The following is a 12,932-nucleotide window of genomic DNA, read 5'->3' as shown; positions in this document are numbered from 1 at the left end:
CAATTAATTAAAAATAAAGACCCGTGTTCTGTGCTTTTAATCTGAGCTGAACTTCACATAATAACAAAAACAGGCATTTTAAACATACAAAGCTTAATTAACCCGATTTTCATCCAAATGAATGAATATGCACATAGATAAATTTTTACTTGAGATTTTCCAGGATACACTTCTTATTCCAACATGACTATTGATCAAACACCACCTTTAGAGAACACCTACTCTGTGTTCATCTGTCAAAGGCTGACTTTTTCTCTGCATTCTTATTCCTCATTTGTTTGTTAATTAATCCAACAAATATTACTCAGAGCCAGCTATGTGCCCAAGGGCTGGTCTAGGTACTGAAGACATGGTTGGAATAAGACAGCCAAGGCACTCTTCTCATGGATTGTACTTTCCACCCTGGAGGTGGTGGGGCGGGGGGAAGCAGGGTTAAGCGACAATAAACAGAAACTATGATTTCAGGTAGTGATAGCTCAGTTGAGAGAGCACAGTGAAATAGACTTGGAGGATCACTTTAGATGGGTGATAAGGAAAGATCTCTCTGAGCAGGTAACTTATGCCCCAGACAGACAAGATGGCACCAGCCATGGAAAGAGCTGAGGGAACTACAAGTACCAAGACCCTAAAATGGGGAAGAGTTTGGAGAATCCAAAGAACAGGAAAGGCAATGAACTTAGAACATCATGTGAATTGGAGGGACGTGTTTTGAGATGAGGCCTGATAGTAAGCAGAGGGCCCATCCTGGCCAAGGACTCAGGCTGCCACTTCAAGATTCGTTCTGACTTTGCAGTCAGCACAGAATCAGCTTGTGGAACAAAGGTTAGTGTTGTCTCAGATACACATATTATTGGCACCACCATATCTCCTCTTTCATGTACCTGAACCGTCCCTCAAGTGCTCATCCCTTGAGTCTTTACCTCCTACGTGGCTCACCTGGTCTTTAGACCCTCTTCCTTGCTCATTTTTTCACTGCTTGTCTTACAGACCCATGGGCCTGCTGCCTGGTCTCTGACCTGACATTTGTTCTGACCCTCATGATTGGTTTAGGCCTGGAGTGTACATAACCTCCATATACTTGACCTCAGGTATAACCCGACTGCTCCACCTCCCACCTCCAACTCCCTACTAATCCCAAATGACCTTTACTGTTTCCTTACTTGGCCAGACACTAACACTGCTTTCTGCTAGTGCTACTACTTTTCTAAGTATGTACAGTATTTTAAACTTTCAAAACCACTTCACATTCTTTAACACTCCCTTGATTGTGTCAACAATCTCTATGAAGTAGATATATAATTATCATCACTTAATTTTTTTATTTTTTTTTTATTTTTTATTTTTTATTTTTTTATTTTTTTAATAATGGAGTGACCTTTCATAGTGTTGGATTATCACTTTTTTTTTTTTTAAATTTATTTTTATTTATTTATGGCTGTGTTGGGTCTTCATTTCTGTGCGAGGGCTTTCTCCAGTTGTGGCGAGCGGGGCCCACTCTTCATCGCGGTGCGCGGGCCTCTCACTATCGCGGCCTCTCTTGTTGTGGAGCACAGGCTCCAGACGCGCAGGCTCAGTAACTGTGGCTCACGGGCCCAGCTGCTCCGCGGCATGTGGGATCTTCCGGGACCAGGGCTCGAACCCGTGTCCCCTGCACTGGCAGGCAGATTCCCAACCACTGCGCCACCAGGGAAGCCCCCATCACTTAATTTTAAAGACGAGAAACTCCAAAGTTGAATAGTTTAGATAACTTTCCTAAGGTAAGCTCACAACAGGACTGGCCTGAGAACCCAGGAATCCTGTTTTCCCATTTCCATCCTGTTCTGGAGGTGAGGGAAATCTTGTCCACTCAGGGTATTAGAGTCTTGAGAGAGTAAGTCCACAGATGGTCTGCTTATGATATTGGATTTGAAGGCCAGGCACAAAGGAATTTAGGAGGTGAATAGAAAGGACTCCCTTCTCCTCAACTTTTTTCATATTTGTGTATTTGAGTTCACTTTTGTTGTGACATTTGTTTGTGACAAATGTTTGTCCCCAGACAACATTTGCACTGCTATATATGAACTCAACCATAGTGTAGAGATAGATTAGTATAACTTTATTACCAATTAAAGAGAGAAAAAAAGGGAATAAGTAACTTGTTTAATTGGTGACTTTGGGAAAAAAGAACTGAGCATATTCAGCTGAGCTGCTTTAGGTTTTCATCTTTGGCTCTGCCTACCCCCAAAGATCATGGTTGTACGTAAGAAGTATCACTTTTTGGATGTAGGATAGCATATATAACTCTCATTTTAAAAGCTCAATATTCTGTGGTCTCATTTTCAAATGTGTAATTTCAAATAACCATGTTGTCAAAAATTCAATGCTGCACTCTAGAGCCCGAGAGCCACAACTACTGAGCCCGCGCATGTAGAGCACGTGCTCCGCAACAAGAGAAGCCACTGCAATGTGAAGGCTGAGCACCGCAATGAAGAGTAGCCCCTGCTCACCACAACTAGAGAAAGACCGGAAAAAAAAAATTAAAGAAACAAAATTCATGCACTATTTTTTTTAAAACCAGCAATTGAGATAAACCTAAACAGGAGAGTCTCTCAGAGAAAATAACAGAAAAAAATTTCCTTACCAGTTCAATATTAATCAAGTCTCATAAATAACACTCTTAAAATAAATGGGAAAGTGCTAAAAGAGATGAAAAACTCTCAGGGGTCTTTCATCCTTCTAAGGCAGCTCAATTATATTCATTGTAGCTTGTGGTGTGTGGTAGTTTAGAATAGAATGCTTTTCATATCATTCTTTAAGAATCTAAGAGATTCTAGCTGTTTCTGTTAAAAATTCATGACCCTGGGATTTCCCTGGTGGCACAGTGGTTAAGAATCCGTCTGCCAATGCAGGGGACACGGGTTTGAGCCCTTGTCCAGGAAGATGCACATGCCGCGGAGCAACTAAGCCCGCGCCCACAACTACTGAGCCTGCGCTCTAGGACCTGCAAGCCACAGCTTCTGAGCCTGGGCGCCACAACTGCTGAAGCCCACGTGCCTAGAGCCTGTGCTCAGCAACAAGAGAAGCCACCGCAACGAGCAGCCGGCGCACCGCAACGAAGAGTAGCCCCCGCTCATCGCAACTAGAGAAAGCCCGCACACAGCAACGAAGACCCAACGCGGCCAAAATATAAATTAATTAAAAAAAAAAATTCATGACCCTTTTCCAAGAGAACTGTTTTGACCTGTTACTTCTGGTTAAATTTGTAGGAGTTCTTTTTCCCCACTCATTCCTGCACATAATATGTCAGGGAAATAGACTTTAATAGCTATCAACCTAATTGAGGTATAACTAAAGTTGTTGAACAAAAACAACAATATGCAATTTGGGGTAAAACACAAATTCACTTGAAAGTGAATATCATACAGAGCAAATGCAGTAAGTTTTGAAGGACGTGTTGCCCCTAGATTACCATTTAGTGGACTGACAGCAGCAATTCTCAGCTGAAAGAACTCAGTAAATGATACTACAGCTAATCGACATAAATTCAAACTTTCCAAATAGCAGGGAAAAAATGACTTATCTTCCTTAGTTCGTTTCCAGACAGACACTTAATACTGGGCAAACATTATGTAGCCATAGATTCAACAGAAGACCTGGCCTTTCCTCCAGCACCGCTACCTCTCATCTCTCCAGGCAACTTTGGGACAGGTTAGGAACACCTGTGGGGGACTTGTGCCTTAATAGGGTGCACTCTGAACTACTGCCTGCCACATGGTAAGCTTGCCGAGAGAAGGCTCTGTTCTCGATGGGGAAGTTTCTGGATTGTTCAACTTTGTCCATGATGGGTGGGTGAGCTTCATTCAGGGGTGAAATATTAGGAATACCACTATGACGACACATCTAAGCTACCGCTTTTCTTGGCAATAAAGCTGCCTTTTTTTTAAAAACCTCCACCTGGGAAATACTGAAATCTCTCTCTCAAGATATTTTCTTATATGCACCCAGATATCTCAAGGATGATTTGACAATTCTACTATGTCACTATCCTTATCGTCTTTTATGAAAAATGATACTTCATATTTTTTTCAGAAAGATAAGAAAACATACAAAGATCATAAAGAAGATAAGTGAGTGTAAACAAACAGATAATACCTGAAGAATAAAAGCAACTGCACATATATATTTTATGTAAAAATGTGATACTTGATAGAGAAATGCAAATTTAAAATTTACACCTTACTGTTTTCACTGAAAACTTTAAAGGTATGGGAAAAAAACATATTCATTGATCCAAAATATAAATATGCTTTTGTGCAAAATAAATTACATGTATAGACTCCTAGACTGAAATCACATTATCATTTTATTGGGTTGTCCTGGGGTGTAAGTGCACGTGTGTGTGCATATGTGTGTAAAGTAGTATGCAACTGAGACTACAGCAAGACGGTGCCAAAATAACTGGCTGAAAAGCAAAAAAATTCAATCATGACAGTTTTACTTACATGTTTCCCCTGATTAGTTGATTTGGCTTGGCATTTTGTATGCATTCATTAAATTGTTGTAAACAAAGGCATAGTATTATAATGACATTCAAATCAATAACTTTTGGTGTTTACAACACAAAATCAAAAATATTTAAAATTTAGGCTAAAATCAACCAATTTCATCTCAGAAAAAGTTTTCCTGCCTTCTGCAAATGCTTACTACAGAAAAACAGCATTCACAAACTATACTTCATATAATTTCAAATATATATATATATACATATATATATACACACACACACTCACATACAACCTATATATAAAAGATATGTATCCTCTTCCCCCCGCCACATCCCCCAAATCCCCAATCTTATTACCTGTTTTTGAGCAGTACACTGAAGGTCGTCTTATCCAGTCCCAGATAATTTGGCAGCAAGTTTGACCAATTCCAGTTCCATTTTGTGATAGCTGACTGTTGATAAATGAGAAGACGCTATTGTTAGTTATTAATCAGAGTTAATATGATCAGTAAATTAAAGCTCCAGCTGTGATAGACTAACTAAGAAGGAGGGGGGTCCAGAACAAGGACTTAGACAGATAACATCAATCATGTCCACAGAATAAGGTTTTTATTCCAATAGGACAGCAATTAATTTATAAATCCATTTGGGGATGTAGTCATTATTTATAAAAATATAAATCAATTTCTTGAGTCGTTATTCTTCCAAGAGCTAATGAAATTTGCCCAGCAAGTTACTCTGAAAGGGTGACTCTTTGTAGAGCAAAGCAAAATAATTGGCAACTTTTTCATGTATCAATTTATAGTTTCTTGGGGTTTTTTTTTAGCACCCAGAAGTTTGATTAAAAAAACAAAGATGGAAGTACTATGGCTCGAAATTACAAGACACAGCTTAATTAGAGTATGATATTAATGTTTTTGGTTAAGAATCTGCTTTAAAGGGGAAATTATAAGGACCTGTAAATGTAAATAACATAAGTAATTCTTTTTTTCTCATTTAATAGATAATTTCACAACAGAGTAAGGAGAAAAATTACTGTGAAAGATAATCTCATAATTCAGAACTGAATACAACACACCATTTATTTAAATGAAGTGAGGATAATTTAACAGCTACAATGATTATTTATGGTTGGAGGTATCGAATGTACAACACAGGAAGGCAGCCAATAAACTCAAACTTATACAATATATTTGGTTTTAAAGTATTATAGATGCTTATACCCCTTAACACTAAATAGTTTTGATAATAAGCATCCAGGCCAGTGTTTAAAATCCAACCAGAACTATGCCCTGTCACCTGCTGATTAATGGAACACTACAATCCTGTCATAGAGCAGGAGAATTCTGCCCCAGGTTGTCAGCATTTGAAGGTCTTATTCTACTACAGTATTGATGAATGTAGACTAGGGTTGTAACAGGCAAGGTAAAAATATTATCTGCATCCCGAATTAGGCCATTGTTTTAATTCTTATTTTCGTCAGAGCTCTAGGTCAAGCAATCCTTCTCTTCTGCCTTGTTAGTTCAAATAGTCTGTCAGGAGGCTACTGGGAAAAGGCACCAAAAAAAAGAACAAAGCAAAAGCAACTTTAGGTTTCAAGTCCTTTGGCATAAAGATGATCTTTTTAATGTGACTATGAAACATGCAGCTGAAACAATGGCATTATCTGACATTAAAAAATGAGCGGTGTTTATCACATTGACTTTATTCCAAACATCCTGACTTTAAGATCGTTAACAAATTCATTTTAAATTCAGGAATGTGTTTAGGGTTACAAGACAGCAAATTTACCTCATGCCACTTAAAATAGGAGCTCAAAGCTCTATTTACAACCAATTTTAAACTATTTTATGGTTTACCTGATAAATTAGATAAATCCATAAAGATTGCAAGGTGTTTTGAGAGTGTGGGGGATGGGGGAAGCCAGGGAGGGGAAGACTGTAAGAAACACGGGTTTCTCGAGGCTGCCGGAGACACAGCCGAACAGATGCTCTCTCTGCCCACAGTGAACTGACTGGGGCAAAAGTCAAAGTTTACAGACCTAACATATGAATCCGTTTGACAAATAGAAAGAAGGTAAAATAACTTTTCCCAAGTCAATTTGCGCAAACAAGAGCAAGGCCTTTTGCTTCCTAGCCAAAAAAGCTTATGAGTAAATATTCAAACACAAAGCACTTTTTTTCTAACTTGTGTAAAAAAAAAACCCCACAACTTTTAATTAAATTTGCTATTTAATTTCCACATACCTGATCAAGCATGTTTTCGCTAAACACCTTGTACACATGGAAAGGGTTAAAGGCAGAGGGCTGATCTTCCACACTCCTCAAGGTCATCTTTAAAGGTCGGATGCATAATGGCTTTTCCTCTGAACCATTCATAGAAAACAGCTGTTCTTTTAAATACTCCTTCAAGGGAAAAAAATTACAAGTCGTGATGGTAGGAAGCATATATTCTCTTTAAGAATAAACTGGTCAATATCCAAACCTACCCTTTCAGCACATTTGCTAGATTACATAGTATTATTTGCCTCAGGACAGAACACATTTTCAGAAGAAACATAGCAAGTACATACCAATCAGGATTACAATAAACCCATCAAAAACAGGTTCACTTAATATATAGGATAGATTAGAAAACCATTTAACAAATTCTCACATAATGAATGTATGCTTGATATATCAGAATCTTTTTAATAAGCATTGTCTTGTCATTGCTTCACATGTTAACATGTCTGGTTACCAAAACTTAACTCGGGTGCATGACTATTCACAGTACAAGACTGTTCATCCATTCATTAAGTGTAGCTGCTACCTACTCCATGCTCAGCAGAGTACTAAGCACTCTGATAGTTCCCTGCAAGCAGTCTCCCTCTATGCAGAATTAATTATAATGCAAGCTCCTAAACTCTAGTTTCACACTGTGGACTGAAAAATATCAAGGTTCAATAGAAGCTCAAAGTATGTAATTTTAATTTTACCCCCAAATGCCAGTGACAACCAGGGGAGGAAAAAAAAAAAAAGTCAATCTACTGCATTATACCTCATTTTCCATCCACAAATAAAAAGGTGAATAACCATAATCTACTTCATAAGACTCCTTCTGGAAAATGATAAATTTAAATGACTAAAAGTTTCCCACAAACTATCAAATACTTAATAAGTCATTTAGTAAATAATATAACAGAAATGTCCTCCTGATTTTTAGTGTGTCACAATATAATGTTTTCTTCAAGGTTAGGGTTAGGACTTAGGTTCAGAAAGTTAGAGCTGAAAATGACTTCAGAGGTCATCTTGAAAACCCTTACTGCTCAAAGTCCGGTGTGTGGATTAGCCAAATGAGCCTCACCTAGGAGCGTGTTAGAAAAGCAGAATCTCAGGCCCAACCAAATAAGAATCTGCCTGTTCACAAGCTTTCCCAGGAGATGAGTAGACACATGAAAGTTTGGGAAACTAGCCCACACTACATTCAGTGGTTGGCTCTGAAAGGTCAGAAGACACACTTGAGGTCACACACGGGAGCTTGGTAGCGTCAGTAAGAAGCCAGACCTCCGGTCTCAGGTCACTGTGTTTTCCCTGTGCCTCTGTAACTTCATGAAGAGAGAACGCCTGCTGTACTCACTGTAGAAGGCAAATTTCAGATCCTAAAACCCTCCATCTCGCAATAAAAAACACTGCTTGACATTTCTTCAACCTGCTCATTGTGGACCATATCTTTTTTAGAATGATTAATTCTGTAGCATCTGACAGACACACAGACACACATGGACTCTTATTAAATATTATTAGATAACAAGCCATCAGAAAAGAATTATATTAGATTTAGATTTTTGAACAGAAACAATTTTTCTCCATCATGATTTCTGAAAGTAAAATTTTAAAAAGGAATAAATTTTTCCCCTTTCTTTGAAAAACTGCTTTGTTTTGGCTAATAACAATCGTTCTCACTGTTTCCCCTTACGTGGCTATGTTTTGGCTTTTTTTGTTTCCACAATTCAGAAAAGAGAAAGTGCTCTGTTCTGTTGTAAGCTGTGAACACAATGGTGTTTTCTCCCTTGTGGATTTCTCTGACCTCTGTGCTATATTGACACTTGTCACTGCCCCTTCTCGAAAGCCTCAGATTTTCTGTGGCATCACTTTAACCAGAAGTACTGCTAATGTGGTCTCTTTCTTTAGAAGAAATACATTTTTCTTTGAACATCCTTTCTTGAACATATTCCCTGTGCAGTTACATCAGAGCTTATTCCTCTACCCATCGCTTCTCTGTTGCTCTCCACTGAAGAGATCCACTGGCCTCATGAGCTCAACTACCGTCCTAGTTGAAAGCCACCAAATCTACACTCACAGCCTCTTGTATCTGTGCTTCTGGCCAGCATCTTCAACCACCATTTGGACTTTTATGCTCGGACACCTTACCTTTATTTCAAACATTTAAAAACTCATCTTCTCTCAAAACTTCCCTGTCTCTCAATAGCACACCAATGCTTCCACTCACCCAGGCCTGTACTTGTAAATGCTCTGTATTTATGTTTTCGAACACTATTTAGCAGCACACCTGAAAGTGCTAAAGGCATGACGCCACTCATCAAATGAACAAACGTCACGGTGCAATTTACCTACAGCATAACGATGCCTCACAGTATAAAAGCAGCCATAAGTATTATGCTAGTCACTCAGTCACCCTTGTGTTATTTGTGTTTACTGCCTGCTTTGTCTGAGTAGTCAAGGCAGAGGCCTCGCTACTTTCGTTGATTCTATCCTCACCTTACATTATGCCTCTAACCTTGCAGCCCTGCATTTCACGCAGCACAATAAACCACCAAGTACTTAGCTTGCTTTCCCATCTGATAGATGTTGCCATAACAGTAAGTATATACAGTTGCAGAGAAAGAAAAATCGTAACTTTGAATCAAAATGTGGTGATACTGCCGCAAAGAGTCTTATGTACATCAGCTCTCATAGCACACCTGTTCAGAAGCGCTTCCTCAGAGTTCCACGAGTTCTACGAGAAAACAGCCTTTGGATTTCCTGAATACAACAGGTGGCCGATGGCCAGTAAATATCCAACTTAATTTTTGTTGATTTTGCTTACTGGTGATTTACTGATCTTTCTCGTGTTATGGAACTTTGAAAGAAAGGACTCCTCTATCAGTTTGGCAATCTATACCCGCCATTGTTGTGCTCAGAATTATTGTAACTCAACTTTACTAAGGCTCTGAGGGTACTCTGACTACAACATCTGTTCCTCTGTAACCACCACAGTTACTTTGGCCAATCTGGGTGGCCAGGTTGACATGCCCATGAAGACCCTGACTCCGTAATGGAGGTCTTTCAGTTTGCCAAGGCCACGACTTCCTGCTTGCCGGAGATGGAAACCTCAAACAAGCTGTGAGAGATCATTAGCAAGCATGAACAGGTTGTGTTACTTTGTAACAATTGCTACTGAGCTCCAGTCCCTTAAGAACAGGACCTTGTCTCATAGCTACAAAGGCCTCCATCCTTCTCAGGTGATCATTGAAGCTGACTGGTTGATTACCTCTCTGCAAGCCAGAAAACAAAATTTACTTGAAGTAACTTTCAGATAGATAATAGTGGGGAGAACATTTATGTAACTGAGTCGTAAAATCCTGTGGTAGAGTTAATTCACTCCTTGGAAATGTACGTTTTTTAAGGCCTACCTCATGGAGATAAAACACTATATCTTAACATTATTCATATTATACAATTTTTATTATGCCAAAAAATACATTCATGTGTTTGAAAATATAAACATAATTCTAATTCACACTAGATGTCACATTCGAATCCAGATATGTATGATCAAATTAAAAACCTAAGTTAGCAAACTTGGATTGTTTCAAGTAAATAACTGAGATACCTACTCTAAATTTTTGCTAAAATAGCCAGATACATGCAAGGTCAGACGCTTAACCCAGCAGAGAGGTGAATAAGCATGACACTGGTTCTAATCAGTGTCCCTACATTAATGCATTTTCTTGGGTTAATCTAGTTGCTCCCGAATATGGTTCGATATTCTTCTGAAGTTTCTCATTATGTAAGGAATATTCAACTTCACCAACACGAGTATGACGTCTACAGGAGAAGAGCTATATCTCTCTTCAGAAAATTCATTTCACAAATACCAGATTTTAACATCAGCTTAATGGTCACAAATACACAATTCCCATACTACACCTCTAGTCTCTACAATTCCGAACTGAGTTTATGAACCGTGTTATTGTTTAAACCGTATAAATAAAACCGACATTGTCTCAGTGAAGCTTCTGCTGTACAAATGCAGAACAGCCGGGGCTGAATAGATTCTATTAATAATGCAATATTGAGTTTGGTATTGACTTTAAGAAGTATTATCACCTCCTTTACTAACCCTTAGCTGCCAGCAGACGCTGCCTCAGGCCAGTACACACCTAATTGCTCGGTAAAAAGGCCGTTTCCCTACCTCATTGAGCCGCATGATGTGATAAATTTGCCTCAGGTACCCGCTGCCACCTGGTTTGTGGCAGATATCCAGGACCATCATGTTTATTTTCTGCTCAGTCAGTTCAAGAGCAATAGCTCCTTCTTCTAAGGCTGTGCTTTTCTCTATTGTCATAAATGCACTGAATACAAAGAAAGCATACAAGTATCAGTGGTGAAGAACTGTAAAGATGGAAAATAATCAAAGAGATTGAGTGTGGAGAGTCGATGCAAATCTCGGATTCAAAGCACCTATAAAGACTTTGCTCAAATAGGTAAGCCTTCCCAAAAGGCTGCAGCTCACATAAACAGCGCCTTGGAACTGAGCACCTGAAAGCATTTTTAAAAATTGAATCGTTTCTTTTAAAACATTTCTTTATTGCATTCATACTCCTATCTATAAAACATTTCCCCATTACCGCAATTGTTGAAATTGCTATAATCATGGGATGAAAACAAAACATTTCTTTCTAAGAACATGTAAGAAATAATCTGTATTTTCTCTTTGAGGGTAAAGAGTATCTTTGATGCCAGAAATAGCTTTGGTATTCTGTCCTTTGCAGATTCCTCTTTACACCTGTCTCAGAACACACTAAAGACTAATTCAAGTGTCAAAAGGGGGAGCCTATTATGCTAACTATAGGCTGGTGCTTCCTGCAGGAGTGCTGACCTCTGGGTATTTTAAATTGGCCTTTTGACACTTGTTGCCTTCTAAAAATACATGCCCCCCTCCTGTTCTTCTAGGTGACAGATACTTAGCAAAAGTCACTACCCTGCTTACCCTTCCCGGAAAAGGGTCTATTATAACCACACCAGGAATGTGCAAGTTACATGCGGGAAAGGTTTCTTTTATAAGAACCCATGCGCTTATTATTGATTTTAAACATTATTTACATAGTAATAATGGATGACATAATTTTTAAAAAATTCTCAAGCTGTACCAGTGTAAAATTAATCACGATATTCAACTTACATCATATATATTCCACACTAATTTTCTTTTTACAAGTGCTATTAGGATCACGTTAGTCTTTGCAGTCTAAGTATTCTTAAGAAAACGCAGGGGTTTCCACTGTTTCCCAGACTAAATGAAATTTACTGTGGTGTAATCAGCTATATACTGCAGCTCATTACTGAGATTTTGCCATGATTATAAAATTCATTCTGCTAAGAGTCAGTGCCGCTGACCTGAAGACTGAACCAAATGATACCCAGCTGCTGGACATTAACTGTTATATTGCTTCCACATGTAGCTTCAAAGCATCCTTCTCTAAAAAAAAACAAAAAAAGAACTTTATGATCATATAAGCCTTGCTAAAAAATAAAGCAAATCCTACTCTTAAAGATATTTATTAGCTAGAGTAAATCTTTAAACAAACAAAAAAGACCTTTTTGCAATAAAAAAAAAGTTTGTAAATATCTTTTTGAAGCTGCATGCAGGCTGCAAGCAAAATTTCTTGTCAGGTTTTGTAGAGGCTGACATGGAAAAAGTTGAGGCCCTCTGACAAAAGAGTGTCTCAGTGTCAGCCCCTGAATTGTATCCTTTCCTGTCCATCACTGTGCAGGTGAAGCAAATGATTGGATTCAGTCAATGCTATGATTAATGAGTTCCTCTCTGGATCTGGGACTGCCTATCAATCATGTCATTAGGGAGAATGTGCCCTGAAAGAGGCAGACCTTAGCCAAGGAATAACTGCATTAATCTTAATCTGTATATGCACCCAGCCAGCCAAGTCAGGGTCACCATGATGAAAAACAATAATCTTCAACTCGACAAATTACTTTGCAAAGACAGACGTTTCTTTACTTTTTGGCCTGTGTGTTCTCCAGAATCTAAGTTGACTGTTTACAGCTTGAGTGTTACTACAAAGTGAAGGTTATTTTAATGAATAGTAATGTTTTCAGGCAGCATGCAAGACAAGCAATGCTTACAGCTGCCACCTTTCCACTGCAGTTATTTTCACAGTTTCCATAAA

The 12,932-nt window shown here is 38.6% G+C and overlaps 1 protein-coding gene across 2 annotated transcripts in view; it reads right to left on the bottom strand.

Moving 5' to 3' along the window:
* KIAA0825 overlaps positions 1-12,932 on the bottom strand; it is a 426,330-nt gene that overhangs the window by 216,054 nt on the left and 197,344 nt on the right. For both annotated transcript variants that reach the window (XM_082458005.1, XM_082458002.1), the window contains 3 exons: positions 10,940-11,099; positions 6,730-6,888; positions 4,841-4,935 (listed from right to left, as the gene is read on the bottom strand). In XM_082458005.1, coding sequence (XP_082314131.1) covers positions 4,841-4,935; positions 6,730-6,888; positions 10,940-11,099 — 414 coding nt within the window. The remainder of the gene's footprint in view (positions 1-4,840; positions 4,936-6,729; positions 6,889-10,939; positions 11,100-12,932) is intronic.

The sequence above is a fragment of the Balaenoptera physalus genome (genome assembly GCF_965194825.1).
Source record: "Balaenoptera physalus genome assembly, chromosome: 3".
Classification (NCBI taxonomy): domain Eukaryota; kingdom Metazoa; phylum Chordata; class Mammalia; order Artiodactyla; family Balaenopteridae; genus Balaenoptera; species Balaenoptera physalus.
This window is presented reverse-complemented; position numbering and strand designations above follow the sequence as displayed.